Source organism: Diplotaxodon limnothrissa, linkage group LG3 (assembly GCF_057381915.1).
Source record: "Diplotaxodon limnothrissa isolate DT_005_m linkage group LG3, D_limnothrissa_male_GT1.1, whole genome shotgun sequence".
NCBI lineage: Eukaryota > Metazoa > Chordata > Actinopteri > Cichliformes > Cichlidae > Diplotaxodon > Diplotaxodon limnothrissa.
In genome coordinates, this window is record NC_140598.1 from 24,642,508 (window position 1) to 24,670,252 (window position 27,745).

Genomic DNA, 27,745 nt, shown 5'->3' on the forward strand with positions numbered 1-27,745 from the left:
AATTAATGGTTCTAATATTTTCTCAAATCCATATGTTTTCACCAATCTATGTTTGACAAGTATCAACAGATGAATATGTCTTAAAACAGATCTGTCGTTTGGTGGAATATTTCCCAAAGTAAAATAAAATGCAGACACTTTATGTAGACGTTTCTTTGATCCTAATGGATTAGCAACTTCAAATTCATCACTGTACAACTGAATTCTCAAATGTGGGTTGTCTGTGTTAAAAAAAATCACTTTCTTTGTAAATTTTCCCATCACTAAAATCTGTTAAGGTTTCAGGAGCACGGGACTCTGGCCTAAAAAATTTTCTTAAAATGTTAGGATCATTACATATTAATTCTAAGACTTTTAGAAGTGGAATATACTGAAAAGTGTCCTGTTTCCCAGTAAAAGGATCTATCCCCAGGATACATTCAACAGGTTCAATCAAGTTTAATTTCTCAACACAGTATCTGTCTAGTTGATATGTGTTGCTGACTGCAGTGAAGCAATGTTCTACCAAACTATTGTCATCAATATAATGAAAACTTGATATATCAAAATTAAGAGTCTGCAAACATTTAGAAAATGTCTCCCTATAGTTTTCAATAAAATACTTGAAAATTGACTCTACTTCACTAATAACAAATGTTTGAACTTTTCTATTTACAATACTTTTCTCTTGGAGATTCAAGGAAAACAATGCCAGTTGTTTTCTCACAGTCTCCGTAAAGTTCTCTACAAGTTCACTCAGAGTTCGTTCAGATGATTGGGGAAATTCAACAGTTTCCTGGATGACAGGGTCACAGTCTGGGGCAGACTCTAATCCTTGTTTCTGATATTTATGTTTCTTCCTTATGTGATTTTTCAAAGATTTCACAGACAAAAACTTTCTGGGACAGTCTTCTAGTCCGCAGACAATGAAGAATCCACATTCACTTTCATGGTATATCTGTTGATGTTTCAGCAGTTTTTCATATGTTGGTTTTCTTGTGGAGCACCGTGGACACTGATATAGCACATCCATAGAAATGCTCACCTACAAAGACCTGTTGATAATCTGCCAATTCATTTTCCCCAAGCCAAAGAGATACTTCTCCAACAGTCCACTGCTGAGCCATGATCTATTAAAACAAAACAAAATGCCATTACATTGTTTTATTCTGTGACATCAAAAACTTATTTATTTATTTTTTGTTCATTCATTTTCCAAGCCGCTTTATCATCATAAGGATCGGAGGAGTGCTGGAGCCTATCCCAGCTGTTTTTTTTAGGCGGGGTAGACCCTGGACAGGTTGCCAGTCCATGGCAGGGTCGTCATTCAGATATGTATGTTTGGATTGTGGGTGGAAACCCACAAAGAAACAGGGAGAACATGCAAACTCCACACAAAAAGGCACCATGTTGACCCCGGGAATTGAACAGAGTCTTTCTAGCTGTGAGGCAGCAGCGCTAACCACTGTACCACCGTTTATTCTAACTTTTAAGCCTTCTTCAGATAAATATTGAATATTTTATGCTTTGGATTATCTGGTCTTGTTAGTATAATGACCTCTTTTTTTGCCTAATATATGATGTTCAATAAATGAAATGTACATAATTTTTTTTTAACTATAATAAAAACGGACATTATCTTGGTAACATCAAATGACTGGAGCATAATTTGTCATATATATATATGTATATATATATACATTTATATTAGGGGTGCAACGATATTCGTATCGATATTGAACCGTTCGATACAGTGCTTTCGGTTCGGTACGCATATGTATCGAACAATACAACATTTGTAATTTATTTGATCAACTTTCCTTCTGACGATGCTGTCTGTGTTGAGCGCTCAGTGAATCGGCGTTCGACTACTCCGCCTAGGCTGCACTGTCGAGCGCAGATCCACTGAGCGCTCAACACAGACAGCATCATCAGAAGGAAGAGCGCTGGGAAAGCTAGCGAGACAGAAGTTAAGCTCTCCTTGTAACATGGACCTCCCCCACCTTCATTCAGATGTGGTGTTTGGAATTATTTTGGTTTTCATGTGACGTATGACCCTGAAGGTAAGCGAGTCATGGACTAAAGTAAAACAGTATGTTGGATGTGCCATGCAATGCTCAATTACATGGGTGGGAACTAGTGTGTTAGCGCAGTTAGCTCGTTAACGTGTTGGCCGTCTAGCCCCATGCACGGGGCGATCGGCGGTAGCTCGTTAATGGAGATTTGCCGTGTTGTGGCATTAAGGTCATTTCAACGAGATTAACCTGAAAGCACTAGTGGGAACACAACGAATATGACTGCACATTTACGCCGACATCATCCTAGTGCAAAGACAAAAACAACAAGCATGCTACTAACTTTAGCCGAGTCATTTAGACAGCTGTTAGCACATGATTCTCCTTATGCTGCTGAGAATATAGCCCAGAAGAAGCGGATAGTATAGCTTTTATTTTGGAAAGAGACATTTCTCTGTAATAAACTCTCTTCCCCAAAGATGAGTGATTCCTCAATCAGATACAGGGCTCGCAATATCGCTAGCCCGACGTCCTGGGGCTAGCGATTTTTTTCAGACGGGCTACCCTGCCCGTCGGGCTATTGTAGGAAGGAAAAATATATGTCAATGCTTTTGCATTCTTTCAGAAATGTAGCTGGGTAATTATGTCATTGGCATCGGTGAGCCACTGTCAATATGTGACATATTGAAATCGCGTTTGAATTTGCGCTTGTTTTTTTGCTTTCACTTTATAATCGTGCAACTGTGTATAGAGAGCGACAGCACTGATCTGTGAGTGATGATAATTTGTGCACCAATTCCTCTGACATCGTCTTATTAATCGTTAGCTTACTATCCAAACATGACAAGTGAAATCTCCCGCAGCAAGCTTAAACATGTGAGAGGTTGATCGCGCAGAGAATCGCTGAGCTTATGTGAGTGCGTGTGTAAAAGCAGCATGATATATATTTTAGTTCTGCTGAGCCAATTAAGACAGGTCAGGGTGAAGAAGTGACAGCCAAAGAAAAGCTTACCACAAAACGGAAAAGTTATGACAAATCAGACTATAAGGCAAAAAGAAAGTGCAGCTTTATGGTTTCATGGACAAAATAATTTCTGTGGCTGCAATATGACGAGCTAAATAACCAGGGCTGCACATAAGTGGTCCGCAGGTGCGCATTCGCTGTCAAAATAAAAAACGCGCACAAGGGTTAGGGTTAAATTTAAAAACTGTACTTTTGAGTTAAAATATATATTTATACTTTTAATAAATGACAAATTAAAAAGGCATGAACATTTTTTTGTATCGAAAAAATATCGAACCGTGACACCAAAGTATTGATTGATTGATTGATTGAATCTTTATTTTGAACATGTTGAAAAAGTATAAAAAAAAAATAGAATTAAAAGAGACAAATGAACAAAGCAAACAAAAGGAAAACGAGCAACCACAACTCCAAATAACGTCCATGTTCAAAAAGGAGCAGGAAGAAGCATAAGCTTATTTAATCCCACCCCTTTTCCACTATCTAGTATCAATAGACTACAGAAATACCTCCTTGTAATTACATTATATGTTATGTGTAATTTTTTTTTTTTAATATATACACATATATGTTTCTATCTATCCATACCTACGTATATACACACATACGCACATATACACATTTTCAATAACCCCATTAACACCTGAAGGATACACAACCTACAATTTTATATATATTTAATATATATATATATATATATATATATATATATATATATATATATATATATACATATATACACATATATACATATATACACATATATACATATATACATATATATACATATACATATATATATACATATACATATACATATATATACATATATATATATATATACATATACATATATATATATATACACATATACACATACATATATACCCATACCAACAAACCCGTGCATGCGCACACCCATGAAAATATTAGACAAGAACACCCTATCAAATCTCTACCTTTTCCCTGTACCCTGTAAAAACCATATCCTTAAACCGCTTTTTAAACTGCGCCATGCTTGGACATTGCTTCATATCTTTACTTAGTCTGTTCCACAGCTTCACTCCACACACAGAGATGCAAAAACTTTTTAATGTTGTACGGATACGAGGATGTTTTAAATTTAATTCCCCCCTCAAATTGTATCCCCGTTCCCTTTTAGAAAACATTTTTAGAATATTGTCAGGAAGCAGGTTATTTATTGCTTTATATATAATTTGTGCTGTGAGAAAATGAACCAGATCTGTGAATTTTAGAATTTTTGATTTTAAGAATAGTGGATTTGTATGATCTCTGTAACCAGTTTTATGGATTATCCTTATGGCCCTTTTTTGTAATATAAAGATTGATGATAGCGAACATTTGTAAGTATTGCCCCAAACCTCTGCACAGTAATTCAAATACGGTGCAATCAGGGAACAATAGAGAATGTGGAGTGATTTGTGGTCCAGAATGTGTTTTACTTTACTCAAGATTGAGACACTTCTTGAAATTTTGTTATGTATATGATTTATATGAGACTTCCAGTTTAATTTATCATCTATAATCACACCAAGAAACTTATGTTCAAGTACTCTTTCAATTTCCACACCATCTACATGAATCTGCACTTGTGCATTTCTAAGGGAATTCCCAAATAAGATAATTTTAGTTTTACTTAGATTTAGCGATAGTTTGTTCCTGTTAAACCATTTTTTAATTTTGCACATTTCTGAAGTAATTGTATCCAGCAGCTCCTTTAGATTCCCCCCAGAACAGAAAATATTTGTGTCATCTGCAAATAATACTAATTTTAATATATCAGATGCCTTACAAATATCATTTATATAAATAATAAATAATTTTGGACCCAGTACAGAGCCTTGTGGAACACCACAAGCAATGTCCAAGCATGATGAGGAATGGACACCCAGCTTCACAAATTGTTTCCGGTCACTTAAATAATTTTTCACCCATTGCAGTACAACCCCCCTAATCCCATACCGTTCCAGTTTATTAATTAATATGTCATGATTGATTGTGTCGAATGCTTTCTTGAGATCCAGAAATACTCCAGCTGCATACTGTTTCTGATCTATAGCATTCGTAATCTCCTCAATTGATTCGATTAATGCCAGAGATGTTGATCTTTTTGATCTGAATCCATATTGACTGTCAGAGAGTAATTTATATTTATCTAAGAATTTGTCTAATCGTTTATTAAACAGGTTTTCTAGGATTTTGGAGAATTGTGGTAGTAAAGAAACAGGCCTGTAATTTGTGAAGTGGCGTCTATCCCCGGTTTTATACAGCGGCACAACTTTAGCTATTTTCATTTTGTTTGGCACTTTTCCCGTCTGAAATGATAAGTTGCAAATATATGTTAGAGGTCCTACAATTCCTTCAATCACCTTCTTGACGATTTTCATGTCAATATCATTACAATCAGTGGATGTTTTATATTTACACATGTGTACAATGTCAATTATTTCTTTTTCCTCCACTGATGTGAGGAACATTGAGTTAGGGTTCCTATCAATCAGGTTTTCACTACATTCTACTGATGGCAGTGACTCAGGAATTTGTTCTGCCAGTTTTGGTCCAATATTTACAAAATAATGATTAAAGCTGTTGACCTTATCAGCAGTGTTTTCCATAATATTGCCATTATCGATAAAGTATTGTGGATAACTTTGTTGTCCAGAATTATTTTTAATGATACCGTTTAAAACATCCCATATTCCTTTCATATTATGTTTATTGTTGTTCAATATTTTACGATAATACTCCTTTCTACATACACGTATAATATTGGTCAACTTATTTTTGTATTTTTTATATTTATTTTCAGCTTCTTTTGTTCTTTGTTTTAGGTATTCCCTATAGAGTGTATTTTTCTTTTTACATGCATTTTGTAAACCCTTAGTGAGCCATGGTCTATCTGAATATTTGTGCTTTCTGTTGTATTTTATTGTTGGACAGTTTTTATCGTACAACTCCATGAATATTCTTAAAAATATTCCATATGCAATATCAATATCAGCTTCTTTGTACACCTTGTCCCGTCTGTATCTCAGTTGTTCTTCATGCTGATTTTTCTTATAATTAGTGTCATAAACTGCAAAAACTGGTAGGTGATCACTGATGTCATTAATTAATATTCCGCTCACAATGTTGTTTTCCATATTGTTAGTGAAAATATTGTCAAGTAAGGTGGCACAATGTGGTGTAATTCTGCTAGGCCTGGTTATTTTAGGATGTAAACTCAAACTGTACATAGTGTTTAGGAATTCGTCGGTCATTTTATGCTTTTTTGGATTCAACAGGTCAATATTAAAATCACCACAGATAAACATAACTTTTTGATTTGTTTTAGAGAATATTTCCTCTATGAAGTCATTAAATACTTGAATACTAGAGCCAGGTGTTCTATATATACAGCTAATTATTACATTTTTTTCTTTTTCCTTATAAATTTCAATTGTTATACATTCTAGTAAATTATCAATTACAGTTGTCATACTTTCTACCACCTTGTAGTTTAGGTTTTTATCCACATACACAGCTACTCCCCCTCCACTCTTGTTCCTTCTATTTACAAAATTCACTTCATATCCCTCCAGTCCAAAGTCCATTCCTTTCTCCGCATTGATCCATGTTTCAGAAATGGCAATAATTCCAAATGGATTTGTCAACTCATTTAGATATTCCTTTATATTGTTGAAGTTGGCATACAGACTTCTGCTATTAAAATGGATTATTGATCATTTATTTTCCGTGTTGATGGTGTGCTTAAACTGTTCATCAGTGAAGTAGCAGCAGTTACAGCTGATGTTGTAGAAGAAATTATTTTCCGGGTCTATATCCTTTTCTAAGTCTAGAACATTATGGTCTGTGTATCGAAATGTTCTCAGTTCCAGATTATCATAAAGAGAATTCCAATGAGTCATGTTGATATTGTTGCCGGATGCAGATGAAGCTCTTTTGGACTGTGCCATGTGTTGTGTTGTGTGTCACGTCACATGTGTATTCATACCTCCAGAGTAAGTTGACCTCAGTATTTGTCCAGCTCTTCCATATTTCTGATGACCAACACTTTGGCTTGTTCCGGTGTTCCATTGAGTTTAATGAATACTTTGCAGTTGGTGGTCCATGTATTTTGAATTTTTCCCTGTTTCTTCAAGTAACGTGCTTTCCTGGCAATGTCCGCATTTCTTTTTATCAGATGTTCGTTCATGAAGACATCGGATCCTTTCAGTTTCCTTCCTTGTTTTAACAGTGCTGTTTTCTGTTTTCTGTTTGCAAATCTCACAATGATGGCTGGTTTGTTACTGTCATTTTTTCGGGGTAGAGGGTGGCAAGCCTCAATGTTGTTATAATCCACTTCCACACCTTTGGACCGTAGAAAGGTAACCACTTGATGCTCCGTGGAGTTGGCATCTTCCTCTCCTGGCCCTCCTACATTATCAGTGGCGACCGCCCGGGCGTATGACCGGGGTTTGATGCGAAGCCCCGTGATGATAACATCGTTCATCCGGGTGTACTGCTCCAAATCCGCCACTCTGTTCTCCAGGTACGCCAGCCGCCGATCCTTCTCGGCGTTCTGGATGCGGAGAGCCTTAACTTCCTCGACCAGGTCCAGGATGGCTTTCTGCTGCAGTTTGACAGTAGAAATCTCCTCTGTCATAAACTCCAGCGACTTCTTAATATCGTCTCCTTCCTCGGCTGACAGAACTTTTTTCGGGCCCATGCTGAGAGACGCTCTCGTAGCTTTGCCGTGACGACCGGCTAGCTACTTCCCAGAATCCTTTCTTCCCAGAATGTGTGTATATATATATATATATATATATATATATATATATATATATATATGTATATATGTATATATATATATGTATATATGTATATATATATGTATATATATATATATATATATATATATATATATATATGTATATATGTATGTATGTATATATATATATATATATATATATATATATATATATATATATATATATATATATATAGAGAGAGAGAGAGAGAGAGAGAGAGAGAGAGAGCGAGCGAGAGATCTGATATAGATCAGTATCTGAATCTGTCTAATATCCCCCGAATGAATTGCTAATTTATAAATTCACCATATTCATAAACGGCTTAATAATAAATTCTATATTCTGTTACCACATTATTTGTGATCAGTGGGTTTGCAGGGTGGGTGTTGGGGGTCTTTAGGCTTTGGCCCCCACCCCTGCCACCAGAATATTTTTAAGCAAGTGTTTCTAACTTTAATTTGAATATTCAGTATCCCACCATCTGCCCCTCCCCCCCCTGCACACAAACAAAACACACAGTTTAATTCACTCCCTCATTAAAGTGAATATTATTTATGCCATTTTACACCAACAAACTCAGATAGCTAAGGATGAAGAACCTTTTGTTCTTTAAAGAACCATTTGTAATAGCTAAAGAACCATCTTCAAAATAAAAAGGTTCTTTGACGTATGATGGTTCTTTAAAGAACCATAGAGACATCAGAAGAACCATTTAAGAACCCAAATTTTTCTGAGAGTGGCTGCCAGTAAAAGTAGTCACCTGTGATCTTTAAAATGGCCCTGATGTGTGCTGCTGTTTTTAACTTTCAACAATTCTTTGCTGCCACTGTGAATATGAATGTGGTCTTTGCCTAATTAAATAAATGTTACACTGACTCACTGCTTCATCTTTTGGTACAAACTGGCATTACATGGAAGTACAGCCCAAAACCAGGTTAGCTTGAGTTTCTTTTTTCTGGACATAAAGTCATAGTAGGTGTTGTTTCAAAGCTGGTGGACAGATTTAGTTCATTTTGGAAGTTTTAAGAGCAACTGCTGTGAAAATATTTGCAGCTTTGGGAGAAAATGATTTAAGAGAAGATTTTACCTCAGCAAAAGATTAAATATGAATGAAGGATTGAAATTTAACTTAGGTAACACATAAAATGAATACAACTACTAAACACTACTGTGTCCTAAGGAAACAAAGACTATAATGTAACAGGGATAACATTTTAGAGAATTAAAATCTCTAAAAGGAAAAATAATAAACTTGATATAAACTTGATACATGCAGCTTCCTAAATGTAACATTCAGGATTATTCACTGCAGGTCCAGAAATCAGAGTACCTCATCAGATCCAAGTGTGACATCAGCTGACACTCTTTACAGGAGATTCCATCTGAACTCTGTGGAGCCTGATCTCAAGGTTTTTAAGTCTGAGCCTGAAACCAGAAGAGGATCTTTCTCTCTCTTCAGATTCATTGTGATCCAGTGTTAAGAAATATACTCTAAAACACTTCTTCAGTAAAGACTCAGAGAAGAGAAACACACAGAACTTCTTGCTAGCAAGGGCAGCTTCCAGCACTGAGGCTCGCACTGAGAAACTGCCCTGGTCTTTATTTATACTTCAGGGAGCGTTTGTTCCTTACATTGGAATGTGGAGGTGTGTGTGTGTGTGTGTGTGTGTGTGTGTGTGTGTGTGTGTGTGTGTGTGTGTGTGTGTGTGGTCGTCAGAGTGTGGCCCCATAAACTACTTCCCTTAACCTGCTGGTCTGGAAAATCCAACAGTTCATCTATATGTAAAAAAGCACTTAAATTAAAACTGACATAGCAACGTTAATCCTACCGTAAAACAATAAGACAAGGTACGACCTCTCTCGTGCTCCTAGGAGGTGGGGGTGAACACCCTAGAATGTTACAGACCTCCTAGGATGAGACATTCTTTCAATATGCCACCAACTATATACTTCTACACAAAAATGATTACATGCAGCATTCTACCATATGCAAACTTATATCATTGAAAGATTATACTGACTAGTAAGCACAATTTTCCTATTAACATCCAGTGATTTCAGTCCTGCATGATCAGACTGATGTTTGCACAGAGCAGATAATGAAGTGAATGTCTTTGCACATTGGTAACAGTGAAACAGTTTATTTACAGCTTGGGATCGTTTGTGTTTGGAGTATGAACTGAGATTCCTGAAGCTCTTGTCACACTGGTCACAGCTGAAGTTCACTTCCATGTGTGTACGTTCAAGTTTGTTACTATCACCTAGAGCTGGGCGATATAAGATTTTTTCATATCACGATATGTTTTTTTCATTTCAGGCGATAACGATATCTATCACGATATAAGCCAAATAACTATATTTGTAAGATTTAAATGTGCCGTTGCTCACAAGTAAAATGTGAAATAATCAGCAGCTTGTTTTTATTTAAATATTTATTTCCCATAATAAGTTCAACAGGGTAGATGTACTTAAGGAACATGAGACTTTTTCAGATAAATAAAGGCAAATATTGCAAACTACACAAAAGGCAGCCGCTAAAGCGTTTAAGTTTCAAAATAGAACAAACAAAACAGACTACTAAACTGTCAATTCCACTTAGAAACAAAATATTAATTCTAAAAATAGTTTCTTTTACAGAAGAACAGACAAAACTGACTAACTTTTGTCAATATCAAATAAACTGAGAACTAAAAGGAAATTCTCAATCTCTCCTTGTTGTATAGCTTAGCTTTTCAAACAGTTTTAACAGTTACTTTAGTATGACAAAAGCCGAATGACGAATTAGTGCTTCAAGTCAGAGACTGAGGCTACGTCCACACGTACACGGGTATTTTTGAAAACTGAGATTTTCCGTTTTCGGTTTAAAAAATAATCCCATCCACTCATAAAGGCAGAAATGAAGGAAAACGCTGCTATGAACATGTCAAAGCAGCAGGTGGAGCTAGATTCCTAACCGTGCAGAAATGTTGGCCAATCAGAAGTCTAGAAGCCTCGGTGGGAAAAAGTAAACAAAGCTGGGGCATAGAAGCAGAACCGAGTCGTATGTGTTGACGGACAGTAACTGTGTGCAAGCAATTAAACACTGCAGAGAGTAGAATTAACAGTATTGTAGAAATTCATTTCTTTTTTTTCTTCTTTTTTTTTTTTTTGGCCTGTCCCGTTTGGCTCTTTTGCCATCAGAATTGTTGTCTAAAGGCAAAGAAAGATGCCCAACGGATTTACTTTACCAAACTGACCATCCCAGCCTTGCCGTAATGGTCCATTTGATTCACCTTTTATTGTTTATTTTATTTTCACTTACTGAATACGGGACAGACTTGACTGGGGGAAAGAAGGGGAGAAAGAAAGAGGGAAAGAGAAACAGCTGAGAAGAGGGACGGGGGAGAAGGGCAAAAGACAAAAACCAACAGAACGGGCAGAGAAAAAAAAATACATATATCAATCACCTGGATCACCTGCTGAGAAAGAAAAAAGAAAGCAAGCAGAAGAGAACAAGAGTAATAGAATAAACAACATCACAATGATATATGGGAATATGACAGTAAATACTAAATGTTAAACATTATTGTGCAGCACATAAGATCAACAGAACACAGTGTGCTTTGAGGTAGGAGCCAAAAAGGGTGTAGTTTGTGGGTGTGATCACCCGTGTGTATACCTGTGAGCATGGACGCACTTGTTTTTTGTTTTTTAAAAGGTTCCTTCATGTAATAATCTGCTAGAGGGTGTGGGGGGGCCACAGCCCCGTTCTCCAGGGCGTGAAGCAGGTGTGGAGGAGATCAAAACTCCAGACATCCAGAGGCCCCCAGAACACAAGAGACCAAGGAAGACCAACAGAGGGGCAGCTGCGCCACTGTCCCGGAAAGAGCTGAGGAGAGTCCCAGATGAGGGCTCACTCAGCAGCCGCGGAGCAGAAGCCAGGGGGAGTTGCAGTGACGCGCCCGTGAGCTCCGCCGGCAGCCAGCTGCGCCTGAGTGACCGAGCCCCAGGCCGAGAGGCCGGGGGCACCCCACCTCCGAAGTGGCCCGAGCGAGCCCCAGGCTCCAGGCCCCGATAAGCGGCCGCCAAGGAGTGAGCCGGTGTGTACCCGGACGCCCATCCCCGGACACAAAGAACCACCAACGCACCGATGTCTGAGGGGGTCCGCCACTGGCAGGGGAAGTGGTGGTAGGGGGAGATAGGCCTCCAAACCTTGGAGGGCCTGAGATGTCCCCAGAGAGGTGGCGCCTGACACCCAACCTGACATATAGACACAGACATACAGGCACACACAGATACAAACATCCATTCCCACCCTCATGCTCTCATATGCACTTACTCCACACTCAACCAACGTGGAGACAGACATAAAGAGACGTTGTACACATGATCACACTCCCCAAGCGTACTCTACAAACCGGGTCTAGGTGCCCCCGCCCCTGGAGGGGGGAACTGCACCCAGACCCAGGTGGTGTTTCCCTTTTCCCTGCGGTGGGGGGAGGCAGACCGCCCCGACTCCGCAGCAGCAGGAAGGCTCCACACTCCAGACCGCAGTCGGACGGCCAACTCCTCCTCCTAGTCCTAGCCCCCCTGCTCCAGCAGGTCGCAGAGAACGGGGGTGAGAGAAGACTCCGAACCTCCCTCCACCCGCTCATTGTAATGTTGATGCATGTGTGTTCTAAGGTGCATTTAAAACCCAGGAGGGCTTGGAGCTACCTGCCAGAGAGCAGCAGGTAAGCGCATGGTCCCTCCTGCTAGCCCTCAATGTCTACGTGTATTTAAAATTGAGAGGTGGGCAACGATGCCAGGGGTGGGGTGTACACCCTGATGGTACTTTGGACTCCGTGTATCGTGCCCACCCCCAAGATCCTATATGTATGTGTAATGAGAGTGTGAGTAATGTGAATGTCTAAGTTGTGGGATAAAATTGAGGCAGAGGCAGCCAGAAGGGAACAGAGGGGGGGTAGCCTCCTCTGCACCCTGGTGACATACCCCTACTCCAAGGCCCTGCATGTGTGGGTGGTTGTGGTGGAGCGGGAAGAGGGAGGCAGCTGGAGATGGGGAGGGAAGGAAGGGAGGGGCAAGTGACCCCTCCCTGGGGCCAGCTCCCCCGCTGACCCCAGTAGGCACCCCCATACTCCGCGACCCGCCAGGGAAAGGGGGCCCAGGCCCATCCAGACCGGGCCCAGTGCAGCAGCGCCGCCCGGCCCCACAGAGCCCGGGACAGTCCACCCAACCCCACCACAGAGAAAACTGCACCCACCCCACCATCCACTCATCTTCCAGACTACATAAGACAATAAACACCCAGGCTGAGATCTTCCTCCACCTCTCCTGTATCTCCCCCTCCTGCAGAGGCAGCTCCTGAGGAGAGGAAAGCTCCTGCAAGATGTGACAATCTCCCCCACCAGTTGAAGAGCCCCCCAGGTGGCTCGACGCACCGGCGGCACCCTGCTCCAGGGCTGGGCCCCCATTCACCCACCCGCCCACAACCCCGGCAACACACCAACCAGGACCCAAGCCCCCGAGGCCCAGTCCGGGTCCCAGCCCAGAGACGGAGCGCCCCCAGAACCTCACGCCCATCCCGGACCCACCCAGGGGCAGCCAGGCTACCAGGTCAGTAACCCACGTCCGTCAGCACAGACCCTCCCCTAGCCCCGCTGCACGCAGCCGCGAGGAAACAGTCACCGGAGAGCCAACAGAGCCCCTAACCGGACATGACTGCTACCCCGGGTTGAGCCCCCCAAGGAAGATGCCTCCGGGGAACCCCCCAACGCCCTAAGCCTGTCCCTACCCCCACACCAATCACAACAGTGAAGGCGGGACCAAACTATGACCCCCCACCCCCACTAGGTGATGGAGCTGATCAAAGGAGCCCAGAGCAATTGATCTGATGTGGTGGCAGAGGCTGTATCAAGACTAATGTAATCTAATAGATAATTTCTATATTGGTTAGAATTAAGATTATTTTTATTTTTCCAGTTCATGAGGACTGTTTTCTTGGCTATGCATAGGGCAGTGAAAACCATATGGGCGATATTCTTTTCTGAAGTGACATTATCTAAGCTGCCCAACAAACACACTAAGGGGGAAGTTGGAATGTTACATTTCAGACACTTCGATAAGTCTTCACATATCTCGCGCCAAAACTTCTGAACTGGTGGACAGAACCAAAGAGCGTGGATATAATTGTCCGGTGAATTGGTTTGGCAGTGTGAGCAGTTGTTGGTAGACGTAAAGCCCATCTTGAACATCCGATGACCTGTATAGTGCACTCTATGTAATATTTTGTATTGAATTAATTGAAGACTGGGATTTCTAATTAGATGAAAGGTTTTTAAGCAAATCTGAGACCAGAAGTTTAGGTCTAAGTTAACTGATAAATCCGCTTCCCATTTTGCAATAGGAAGTGATATTGATTCATCTGCTTTAGAAAGCATTCTGTATATTTTGGATAGTAATTTGGGGGGTTTAAGAGTAAGAAATTGAACCACACTTGGTGGTGTTTGTAGTTCAACTTGACCCGGTTTAAATTTCTTTTTTACTATGGATTTAATTTGTTGATATTCTAAAAATCTTTTCTTGTTGATCCCATATTGTGTAACTAGTCCGTCAAATGAAATAAATTCTGTTCCTTCTAGTATATGTTCTAAATATTTGATTCCTTTATCACTCCAATCTGAAAAGTTTATCATATTATTGTTTTGTAATATGTCAGGGTTGTTCCAGACAGGTGTACGTTTGCATGGGATTAATGAAGACGCCGTCAATTTTAGAAACTCCCACCATGCTGTCAGAGAAGAGCTGATGTTGATGCTTTTAAAGCATTCATGTCGTTGGATGTTTGAGCTGATAAATGGTAGGTCTGAGATCTCTAGATTATTGCAGAGTGCTTGTTCTACATCTAGCCAAGGTTCATCTAAGAGGGTGTGTTTTAGCCATCCTGAGATAAACTGAAGACTGTTGGCTAAGAAGTAGTGCTGAAAGTTAGGCAGTTCTAGTCCTCCTTTATCCTTGGTCTTTTGTAGTGTTTTTAAGCTTATACGTGGGGGTTTATTTTTCCAAAGGAATTTGGACATACATGAATCTAGAGATCTGAACCAATCTTGTGGCGGTTTAGTTGGGATCATTGAGAATAAATAATTTATTTTTGGTAAGACCATCATTTTTATAGCGGCAACCCTTCCCATGAGTGATATGGGTAGACATTTCCATCTAGCCAGATCATCTTCTACCTTCTTTAAAAGTGGGATATGGTTTAATTTAGTTAGATCTGCAAGCTTGGGAGAAACATTTATACCTAAATATTTTATATTTCCCGATTGCAGTGGTGTAGAAGAGGAATTATGGAAGGAGCAATTAATCGGTAGGACTGTAGATTTTGACCAGTTAATTGAGTAATCTGATATTCTTGCAAAAGAGTTTATCAATTCAATCACCCCAGAGATATTGGTTTGTGAATTTTGGAGAAAGAGTAACACATCATCCGCATAAAGGCTGATTTTATGTTCCACGTTCTTGCATTTTATGCCCTTAATTACTGAATTCTGTCTAATTGCTGCTGCTAGTGGTTCAATAAAAATTGCAAATAGTGAAGGGGAGAGTGGGCATCCCTGCCTGGTGCCCCTCAAGAGACAGAAGCTGGAGGATGTCTGGTCATTTGTTCTAACACAAGCTGTTGGGGAATTATATAATATTTTTAACCAGTTTATGAAAGAGGATCCAAAACAACATTTTCAGGGATTTCTATAAAACGTTGTATTCACCACAAATAAACCCATCTAAAAAAGAAATTGATCAGTTTTTGGACAACATAACTCTTCCAAAATTATTGGACACTCAAGCAATGGCACTGGATTCACCACTGACACCAGGTGAACTCCAGGAAGCCCTGATAAGTATGCACAATAATAAGGCTCCAGGTCCAGATGGCTTTCCTGCAGAATTCTACAAAGAATTCTGGTCGATTCTAGCACCAGTTTTCTACAGAACGTTGTTGGAAATTAAAGAAAAGGGCAGACTTCCATCAAATATGAATTCTGCAAACATTAATCTCCTGCTAAAACCAGGCAAAGACCCTGTATATCCCTCAAGCTATCGTCCAATATCCCTTAAAATAATCTGCAAAGCTCTCTCAAAGAGACTGGAGAAAATAACCCCCCTCTTAATTCATCCTGACCAAACTGGTTTCATAAAAGGTAGGCACTCATCAACAAATACACGTAGATTACTTAATTTGATAGACTACTCATACAGTAAAAACCTAGAAACTACAATATTCTCTTTAGACGCAGAAAAAGCATTTGACAGAGTTAACTGGAAATTTCTATTTGCAACTTTACACAAATTTGGTAGAAATTCATTTCACCGAAACAATAACGTGGCGCACAGTGTGACGCATGCACCAGTTTATTGTATTTCCAGACTTGCTTTCGGCACAATTTACAGTGCACGCTACTCTGTTTTTTGTCAGACTTGAAATAGCCGAAATACCTTCATACTACGGAACTTCTATGGCTCTTCCGTTCGACAATCTCTCCGGCATTGGAACCATCATCTGTTTTCTCTTCGGTAACCTTCGGTCACGCTCGGTTGATTTTTCTAGTTGGCACACTCATTTCCTCCATTACCCGCTTGGCTTGGCACTTGTGCTGTACGTAACAAGTCACGCGACGTGACGCTGCGGCTGTGATTGGTTCGGCTCTGCGCTACTTAATTTGGATTGGCTGACCTTTTTTTTTTTTTTTAAGAGGACAAGAGCGGCGAGGTCTATCGCGATAGTTTAATTTCTCTATCGAGTAAAAGTTATATCGCGATACATATTGTTATCGTTCTATCGCCCAGCTCTACTATGACCTGATTGTGACCAGCTTTTGTCACAGTGTCTGCACTTGTATGGTGTCTCTCCCGTGTGGATTCCCTTATGCTTTTTCATTGAACTTATTTCCAGTGGTGAAGGATGACCCACACTGGTCACAGATGTGCTTTTTGACCACACTGTGGAAGAGTTCATGTATTTTTAATGTACTTGGTGTGTGGAAGCCTCTCCCACATTCTTTGCAGTAGTTCACTTTGTCTCCAGTGTGGCTACGTTGATGTGGATTTAGGTCCCGTTGATGATTGGAAGTTTTTCCACAAAGATCACAGAGAAACTCTTTCCCACCACCACAGTGACGACAGGGTTGAGAAATGGATCCATGTGCGTCGCTCCACTTCTAAACAAAGACGTTGTAAGTCGGGGAATTCCTTCAACAATTTTATCCTGAACGTTGCCTGAAATAAAGAGCATCTCTGCCAACGTCCAATTATATTTTAATGTTTACTGTTGAATTCTCCCAATTCTTTGAATCTTTGGGCTGAAGGAGGGACAATACTCGGTGTATAAATGCTCAATCAACAATCATTTATTTCCATACAATTCAACAGTCAGAGCATTACAACGTCCGGACGGGAGAGATGCTACCAGAGGGTCAGGCACATGTCTCAAAATGGTGACGGGTTGCTCAGCTTTTTATAGTCTCTAGTGGCCCCCAGCTAGTCGTAAAAGCCAAAATATCACATTTTTTCTCTGTTACAGCGCCTAAGTTATGACCTCGGCAGTTGTTTCTCTGCTTTCTGTAAGGTGGGGGTGTGGAATGTGGTCTGTCTATCTCCCCTGTCTTTAGACACAGAGTCTCCTGCTTACAACCTTCTCTTCATGATTCAACAATTAAGCATGTCAAGAAAACAGTGTAAAACATTCCCAGCAGATCAAGGATACAGAGTGATGCACATTTATCTAATGAACTAATATGTGAATATGTTCTGTTAACTCAAAAGTATAATGAGAACTAAACTACATACAGCTCACACACTCTATATTAAAGGGTATAATGTGATCTACAGCAGTATTCTAATTCAACTACTTTGATTACATATATAAGGTAACATATAATAACAGAATAATCTAATATTACATTACAACTAGAGCTGGGCGATATGAGATTTTTTCATATCACGATATGTTTTTTTCATTTCAGGCGATAACGATATCTATCACGATATAAGCCAAATAACTATATTTGTAAGATTTAAATGTGCTGTTGCTCACAAGTAAAATGTGAAATAATCAGCAGCTTGTTTTTATTTAAATATTTATTTCCCATAATAAGTTCAACAGGGTAGATGTACTTAAGGAACATGAGACTTTTTCAGATAAATAAAGGCAAATATTGCAAACTACACAAAAGGCAGCCGCTAAAGCGTTTAAGTTTCAAAACAGAACAAACGAAACAGACTACTAAATTGTCAATTCCACTTAGAAACAAAATATTAATTCTAAAAATAAATCTTAGTTTGTTTTACAGAAGAACAGACAAAACTAATTAACTTTTGTCAATATCAAATAAACTGAGAACTAAAAGGAAATTCTCAATCTCTCCTTGTTGTATAGCTGAGCTTTTCAAACAGTTTTAACAGTTACTTTAGTCTGACAAAAGCCGAATGACGAATTAGCGCTTCCAGTCAGAGACTGAGGCTACGTCCACACGTACACGGGTATTTTTGAAAACGGAGATTTTCCGTTTCCGTTTTAAAAAATAATCCCGTCCACACATAAAGGCAGAAATGAAGGAAAACGCTGCTATGAACATGCCAAAGCAGCAGGTGGCGCTAGATTCCTAACCGTGCAGAAATGTTGGCCAATCAGAAGTCTAGAAGCCTCGGTGGGAAAAAGTAAACAAAGCTGGGGCATAGAAGCAGAACCGAGTCGTATGTGTGGACTGACAGTAACTGTGTGTATATATGTAAGCATTTAAACACTGCAGAGAGTACAATTAACAGAAACAGTCTTGTAGAAATTCATTTCACCGAAACAATAACGTGGCGCACAGTGTGACGCATGCACCAGTTTATTGTATTTCCAGACTTGCTTTCGGCACAATTTACAGTGCATGCTACTCTGTTTTTTGTCAGACTTGAAATAGCCGAAATACCTTCACACTACGGAACTTCTATGGCTCTTCCGTTCGACAATCTCTCCGGCATTGGAACCATCATCTGTTTTCTCTTCGGTCACGCTCGGTTGATTTTTCTAGTCGGCACACTCATTTCCTCCGCTGGCTGCTTCCCAAACAAACCCACGTGCGGCTTGGCACTTGTGCTGTACGTAACAAGTCACGCGAGGTGACGCTGCGGCTGTGATTGGTTCGGCTCTGCGCTACTTAATTTAGATTGGCTGACCTTTTTTTTTTTTTTTTAAGAGGACGAGAGCGGCGAGGTCTATCGCGATAGCTTAATTTCTCTATCGAGTAAAAGTTATATCGCGATACATATCGTTATCGTTCTATCGCCCAGCTCTAATTACAACACTCAGCTTACTGAGTGAAAATGAGTCTTCATTTTTCAAAACAGTTCATTCAGTATAACTCCATAAGTTTACTGATCAGACTTGTTCCAAACAATCAGGTTAAAATTACAAGATAAAAAACTAAATACATACCTCACAGTAACTGCACTTGTAGAGTTACTTTCTTGTGTGGATCTGTTGGTGTTTTTTCAGCTGATGTGGAGCTTTAAAAGTCTTCTCACACAGGTCACATTTATAAGGTCTCTCCTCAGTGTGGCTAAACATGTGTCGTCGTAATTGTGCATCGGTTGCAAACAGTTTCCCACACTGATCACAGCAGGAAACATCATTTCCAGTGTGAATCCGTAGGTGATTATTTCGGTACTGTTTGTCACTGAAACTTTTTCCACAAAAGTCGCAGCTGTACGCCTTAATTCCAGAGTGGGTAACTAGATGCCTCTGTAAGTCGCCATTTTGAGCAAAAGCCTTACCACACAACTCAAAACTGTGTGCTTTAAATCCACTGTGGATTAGTTGGTGTTTTTTTAGGCCTCCAGCCAGGGTAAAAGACTTTCCACAAAACTCACAGCTGTAAGGTTTAACTCCACTGTGGATGAGTTTGTGTGTTTTTAAGGTTTGAGCCTGGGTAAAAGACTTTCCACACAAGTCACAGCTGTAAGTTTTAACTCCACTGTGAATGGTGTGGTGTCTTTTTAAGTCTCCAGCCTTGGTAAAAGACTTTCCACACAACTCACAGCTGTAAGGTTTAACTCCACTGTGAATGATTTGGTGTCTTTTTAAGTCTCCTGCCTGGGTGAAAGACTTTCCACACAAGTCACAGCTGTAAGGTTTAACTCCACTGTGGATGATTTCGTGTCTTTTTAAGTCTCCAGCCTGGGTAAAAGACTTTCCACATAACTCGCAGCTGTAAGGTTTAACTCCACTGTGGATGAGTTGGTGTGTTTTTAGGCTTTGAGTCTGGGTAAAAGACTTTCCACACAACTCACAGCTGTAAGGTTTAACTCCACTGTGAATGATTTGGTGTCTTTTTAAGTTTCCAGCCTTGGTAAAAGACTTTCCACAAAACTCACAGCTGTAAGGTTTAACTCCACTGTGAATGATTTGGTGTCTTTTTAAGTCTCCAGCCTGGGTAAAAGACTTTCCACACAAGTCACAGCTATAAGGTTTAAATCCACTGTGGATGATTTGGTGTCTTTTTAAGTCTCCAGCCTGGGTAAAAGACTTTCCACACAACTCACAGCTGTAAGGTTTAACTCCACTGTGGATGACTTGGTGTGTTTTTAGGCTATGAGCCAGGGTAAAAGACTTTCCACACAAGTCACAACTGTACGCTTTAACTCCACTGTGGATGAGTTGGTGAGTTTTTAAGTGTCCAGCCAGGGTAAAAGACTTTCCACACAAGTAACAGCTGTAAGGTTTAACTCCACTGTGGATGAGTTGGTGTTTTTTTAAGTCTCCAGCCAGGGTAAAAGACTTTCCACACAAGTCACAATTGTACGCCTTAATTCCAGAGTGGGTAACTAGATGCCTCTGTAAACTGCTATTTTGAGCAAAAGCCTTACCACATGACTCACAGCTGTGTGCTTTAACTGCACTGTGGATGACTTGGTGTGTTTTTAGGCTATCAGCCCGGGTAAAAGACTTTCCACAAAACTCACAGCTGTAAGGTTTAACTCCACTGTGGATGAGTTGGTGTGTTTTTAAGGTTTTAGCCAGGGTAAAAGACTTTCCACAAAACTCACAGCTGTAAGGTTTAACTCCATTGTGGATGAGTTGGTGTGTTTTTAAGGTTTTAGCCAGGGTAAAAGACTTTCCACACAACCCACAGCTGTAAGGTTTAACTCCAGTGTGAATGGTTTGATGTCTTTTTAAGTCTCCAGCCTTGGTGAAAGACTTTCCACACAAGTCACAGTTGTACGCTTTAAATCCACTGTGGATGAGTTGGTGAGTTTTTAAGTTTCCAGCAAGGGTAAAAGACTTTCCACAAAACTCACAGCTGTAAGGTTTAACTCCACTGTGAGTGAGTTGGTGTGTTTTTAAGGTTTGAGCCAGGGTAAACGACTTTCCACAAAACTCACAGCTGTAAGGTTTAACTCCACTGTGCGTGAGTTGGTGTGTTTTTAAGGTTTGAGCCAGGGTAAAAGACTTTCCACACAAGTCACAACTGTACGCTTTAACTCCACTGTGGATGATTTGGTGTCGTTTTAAGTGTCCAGCCAGGGTAAACTCCTTCCCACACTCATCACAGCTGTAGGTTTTCTCCCCCTTTCTTCTGTGAGGTTTGTCGGCCTCCTGAGAGCGCTGACTTCTTGCTCCATGTTGGTCCTGCAGTGACAGAGATACAAACACAGGCAGTGAGTAAAATTCAATCATGGAACAAACTGAAATTGGTGGAATCAGACATGTCAAAAAAAAACACATTGTTGGTGTGTTACCACCACCTTCTGGTGATAGTATCACATTACAATGATGTGCTACAATGAGAGTTGTACAAACTGACACTATTGAAGAAATATTGATCATCAAAGAATCTCTTTTACTTCAGAAAAATTTTTTTAGTTCAACTGATGATATTGTTGTTTCAATGTGTGTAGAGAAAATAAGATCTTTGTATTTTCTTGCAACTTCTGTGGTTTTTGGTTGTGAATGTAGATTCTGTACATATGGAGGAGCCCAGGATGGAAAAGATAAAGATAACAGGCTTTTAAAAACCGACCAGCTGTACACACAGTTTCAATAACAGTGTAACTGTGATGTTCTTCTCACCATTTGTGTTGGAGTCATTGTTTCCTCTGTAGTGGCTGAGCTGAGTCCAAATGGCTGAAATTGTTCCTCTGCTGCACCACCAGACTCTTCTCTTCCTGTTACTCAGCTGGGACACAAAAAGTATATATATTAGGGGTGCAACGATATTCGTATCGATATTGAACCGTTCCATACAGTGCTTTCGGTTCGGTACGCATATGTATCGAACAATACAACATTTGTAATTTATTTTATCAACTTTCCTTCTGACGATGCTGTCTGTGTGGAGCGCTCAGTGAATCTGCGTTCGACTACTCCGCCTAGGCTGCACTGTCGAGCACAGATCCACTGAGCGCTCAAGACAGACAGCATAGACAGAAGGAAGAGCGCAGGGCACCTCCCCCAACCTCATTCAGATCTGGCGTTTGGAATTATTTTGGTTTTCATGTGACGTATGACCCTGAAGGTAAGCGAGTCATGGACTAAAGTAAAACAGTATGTTGGATGTGCCATGCAATGCTCAATTACATGGGTGGGAACTGGTGTGTTAGCGCAGTTAGCTCGTTAACGTGTTGGCCGTCTAGTAGGGCTGAACGATATATCGCATTTGCGATAATATCGCGACATGATCAAGTGCAATTTTCTAACCGCAAAGGCTGCGATTATACTCTGGACATGTCCAAATTCATGGGCTGCATCCTCCTGAGGCCGCATTTGTAGACCGATTACGTCACAGCGACGTGATCGGTGCCGAAGGCTGTCCAAATTACTACCATATCCCAGAATTCATAGCGCGGCCCAGCCAAACTCCAGTTTTAAAATTACTCATACTAATCTTTCTGGGTCACAAAATAAACTTTTAACATATTTTCAGTGCTTCTAGCACCACATTCGCCTCAGCCATGACAGCGCCAACTTCCACAACCGTGGCTTCCAGGAGGAGGCGGTGTCCACGTCATCACCGCGGCTTACAGCAGCATGAGGTGGGTGACTGTGTGCCGCGTGTTTTTTCTAAGGAGGAAGCTAAAATCAATACAGATTTGCCAGTTCATTGGCCCGGTTATGAAGAGACTGTTCATGTTCATGAAAGGACTAAGACTGACAAGTTACTGCCCAAGTCTTCCACAGAACATCTTATCCCTTTGCACAATTATCTAGCATCTCTGTGTATTGATCATGCCACGACCCATGCTTCTAAGAAGTCAGGCTTCAAGACTGTTTTCACTGGAGATGCTAGCCATGAGGCTCAGCAAAGCCCCTGTGGGACTGAGACCCAGGCCAGGTTATCCAGAGGCTGATTTGGAGGACTAACTTTGCTCTGGACCTCCCGAAGAGCCTGTTGCTGCTTCCATGGGGGTCATTGAGCAGTTTGTGTAGACTCTTCTAGTGTCTGCTGGGGGTTCAGGCGAACCACCCCAGCACTTCACAGCTCCCGCTCCGCCATCAGTTCCTGCTGAGTGCTCTGGAGAGCCCGCCCTGCCGTCTGTGGTTGCCATGCCGTCACCTGCCATGCCTCAGCCAGAGGTTTTCGCACCTGCTCGCCCTGCCACGCCAGCTGGATGTTCAGCCGAGCCCATCCAGCATCCTGCCATGACAGCTAGAGGTTCAGCTGAGCCCGTCCAGCATCCCGCAGCTTCCACGTCTGGTTCTGTCTTGTTACTGATCAAAAAATCGTAAAGTGAGCTTCTCCACATTACAGTGGGCACTGGAGAACATCATCTATGTGGGACACAATTAGATAGTAAGTCCTAAGTCCCTTGTCTAAAAGGATTCAGCAAGGTAATCCATTCTAAATTCTTCTCGATGCATGCTCAATCATTCAGGTAAGTAAATCTCAAAAAGTTGATTCTGTTCATCTGGATGTAGCGTTTTCAGTGGGAGAAACGTTTCGTCACTCATCCAAGTGACTTCTTCAGTCTCAGCTGACTGCAGGTTTCCCCAATCTTATAAACAGTAACTAGAACCACTGAAGGAACAATGGGCTGGTAGGTCAGTTCCTTCATCATAATTATGTAAATTCTCATGACCACGGATCAAAGACCACTGATCAATGGCCATGAGTACCATTCACAGAGAGTTGGGGAATGGCTGCAATCACAGCATTGTAAGATGGCAAAAGATGTCCCCTTAGTCCCCCTCCGCGATTCAGAGATGGTCTTTCCCTTCTCATGTAGATGGCCTCCTTGACGCCACGCTCAAACTTGCGTTCCTCCCTGTCCAGGATGTGTACATCCTCATCAGTGAAAGAGTGTCTACTGGCCTGTAGGTGTTGTGGAGGCAGATTTTTCTTCTCATGTATTAATCACATATTTAATCATATCACATTAGTTATAGAAATATCACTTTCTCACTTTACTATAGCACTGAGCTCAGCAGTACGGCCGGGATCCAGGTTTTGATTGCATGATTTTTTTTTTCCTCTTTCAGAAATATGGAACAGAAAACATGGAGTATGAAGTGTGTAGAAACTGAGGAATGCAGTAAAGAGAAGTGTGTTTGTGTGTGTCTGTAAGAAGTGATGGAAAGAGATGTGTTAAAATATGGATAGAAGAATAAGAGAGGGAAAGTGTTATTGAGCAGTGATGAAAATGATATTATAAGTGTCTCAGTCTGTTATTACAGGTTACTACGGAACTGGATCAATGTCCACCATGGCATAGCAGCCAGAGCAAAATGATAGATTAACATAATTGGAACCACACCGAGCCTGTGTTTTGGTTGAATATTATTCAGCTTCATCCCCATGTATATCTTACACTAAAGAACAAGCTTCGAGGACAATCAATGTCTCCCAAAAGACAAATGCAGTTCGAGAGCAAAGGCGTCGGTTTCAAGAGTCAACAAGGTGAACAGACAGCAGCACTGCCCTAAATCTTAAACCTTAAAGGGTTCAGCAGCACGTACAAATGTCATCGTAGACGGAAGCATACGCTCCCAATCACAAGCCGAGAGGTTCACCAAATTCAAATCAAATTCAAATTTTATTTGTCACATACACAGTCATACACAGTACGATATGCAGTGAAATGCTTAGACAACTGCTCGTGACCTAAAGAAAAAAGACTATGAAGACTTTTCCAGCTTTGTGTGTCTGTTAAAACGCTTTTTACAAATCCTGCTGGAATATGTCTGGTTACATCTGCAGTCAAAGTAAGATGGAAATAATTGAACAAGCGAGCAAACCATCAACTTCTCCCAGCATGCCGAGCTAATGATTAGTAGGTGTTTTTTTCCAAACACCCTCTCAACCTTCTCTCAACGTGATCACAATAAACTGTGAACAGACACCGAGGAGAGCAGCCGAAGACTTCATTCAGGAGGTGTTGAAGTACTCCGACTTCGGGGGCACTACTGAGCCGACAATGGAGTTAGGCATGTTGAACTGGGCTCACGCCTGTCTAGCTTATATTTTAACAATTCCAAGCCCCTTTTAAAGGATAATTTAAACGAACTATCACTCCCCCTAACACCTGTGACCGACGGGGAAAAACGGACCAGTGGTTACAACCGGAAGGGCATCTAAACCCGAGGGGCCAGCATACTTATACTTAAGCAAGTGGGAGCTCGTCGCCTAGCTTGTCGCCTAGCTCGCAGTCAGGAAACGCAATGGAGTATGAAGGTCTGAAATCGGACATCCTGTCCTCTCTTAAAGATGATATCTCCACGATTATCAGGTAAGTACTGACAAGTCCGCTTGCAGAGGATTTCGACTACCTCAAGTACAAATTAAGAGAAGTTAAGACGGAGATTGCTAACAACACAGCAGCAGTCCGCTCAGAAATTAACAACGTCAAGTCCGCTACTAGCGACCTGAAAGAGGGTTTATCATTATGGTCGGAGAAGGTTGTCAGCCTCCAAGAGACGGCTGCAGGATTACAGACTGAGCTGGCTTGCTTAAAAGAAAAGAATGGAGATATGGAGTCAAGAATGCGGAGGTGCAATATTCATATTGTGGGTGTTGCGGAGGATGCTGGTTCCAGCTCGACCAGCTCAGTTTCTAGTCTATTGAAAGATGTTCTGTAACTGGATGAAGAAATCCTGGTGGACCGCTCACATAGAGACCTTGCTCCCAGAAGATCTAACGGGAAACCTCGAGTTATCATCGCCAAACTCCATTACTACCAAGACTGCGTCAATGTGCTACGGCAGGCCCGGGAGCGGTGCAACACAAGGGGAACCCTGTGGCCATCTTTCCTGATTACACCGCGAGCATTGCCAAAGCTTGCTCTGCTTTTAAGGACGTGAGGAACCTGCTTCGAGGGCGTCAAGATGTCCGCTACGGAATAATGTTTCCAGAGAGACTGTGTATATCTTTTAGGGGCGAGAGTAAGGAGTTTCTGGATCCAGAGAAGGCAATGGTGTACGTGAAAAACGTCATCTTACCAAGTGAAACTGCCGGGTGAAGTTCCCCTCCTGACTGAATTGTTTCTAGCCAGTCGCAGATGATGAGGCTTCGCAAGACACAGGGTTTGGTGCACAGTAGAGCTGGGCGATATAAGATTTTTTCATATCACGATATTTTTTTTCATTCCAGGCGATAACGATATCTATCACGATATAAGCCAAATAACTATATTTGTAAGATTTAAATGTGCCGTTGCTCACAAGTAAAATGTGAAATAATCAGCAGCTTGTTTTTATTTAAATATTTATTTCCCATAATAAGTTCATCCATTAAGCGGACGTGAATGGATGGATGAAGTTCAACAGGGTAGATGTACTTAAGGAACATGAGAGCAGACCAACATAGACTGAAGAATGGTTGGGTTGGCCACACATTCCATTCCAACTTTAACTCTGAAGAGGATTGGATATCCTTATTGGTAAAAGCATCCCTTTTGCTGTATCAAGCATTTTATTTGATCCCGTGGGCCGTTATATTATTGTTGCTGGCCAACTTTATGGACTCAGACTAATTTTAGCCAGCATTTATGCTCCAAACTGGGATGATGAAAACTTCTTTGTCAATTTACTCTCAGAAATTGCAGATATGATAACATACAATCTCATCTTAGCTGTGCTTTCTAGCCTAGACCGATGGTCTAATAAGGATACTCCTAAATCAAAACCCACAGAAATTATTACATGCTTTTTCCAATCCCACGGCGTTGTTGCCTTTTGGCGTTTTCATAACCTTTCATCAAGGGCATACTGCTACTACTCTCCTGTCCACAAAACATTCTCTCGGATAGATTTTTTTCTTTTATTGATAAACGTGCTCTTCCACTGGTTGAAACTTGCAATTATCAATCTATTGTTATTTCAGACCATGCTCCCCTAGTGATGAGAATGCACATCCCTGGTGCCAATCGCATATACTGCCCCTGGAGTTTTAATCCTCTTTTACTCTCTAATGAAGCATTCATGAATTTTAGAAAATCTGAGATTAGAGACTTTCTTGAACAAAACCAGACCCCTGGGATGTCTATTTCAGTCATATGGGAGTCACTGAAAGCCTATCTTCGGGGTCAAATTATCTCATTTTCAGTAGCAAGAAAAAAAGCTGACACTGAGCACTTGAAACAGCTATTATATGATATTTTGTGGTTAGATATAAACTACAGTCACTCACCATCGGAAAGCACCCTTAAAGAACGTCAGACCCTCAAAATGAAATTTGATCTTATTTCAATACAGCAAGTGGAGCAACCTATCCTAAAGTCTAGACGTACTTTCTATGAGGAGGGAATTGGCAGTGTCTTAGCACATCAAATACGTCAAAAGTCATCCAAACAGTTCATCTCTGAAATAGCTGATGAACAGGGCCTAAAGCATACAGACCACGCAGAAATCAACTCCTGCTTCCATCAATTTTACTCTTATTTATATACCGCAGAATCACGCC

General features: G+C 40.8%; 1 protein-coding gene across 3 annotated transcripts in view; it reads right to left on the reverse strand.

The window, feature by feature from the left end:
• Positions 1-1,066: 1,066 nt before the first annotated feature.
• Positions 1,067-27,745, reverse strand: part of LOC146635069 (uncharacterized) — a 39,004-nt gene continuing 12,325 nt past the window's right edge. The window contains exons 2-4 of one of the 3 annotated variants that reach the window (XM_085344442.1): positions 21,922-22,027; positions 19,288-21,480; positions 1,067-1,109 (exon numbers count right to left, since the gene is read on the reverse strand). In XM_085344442.1, coding sequence (XP_085200568.1) covers positions 19,312-21,480; positions 21,922-21,939 — 2,187 coding nt within the window. In that variant the 5' untranslated portion in view covers positions 21,940-22,027 and the 3' untranslated portion in view covers positions 1,067-1,109; positions 19,288-19,311. Of the gene's footprint in view, positions 1,110-16,984; positions 17,024-19,287; positions 21,481-21,921; positions 22,028-27,745 lie in introns of those variants that run through there. The other 2 variants (XM_085344451.1, XM_085344434.1) reach the window with 2 other exon arrangements.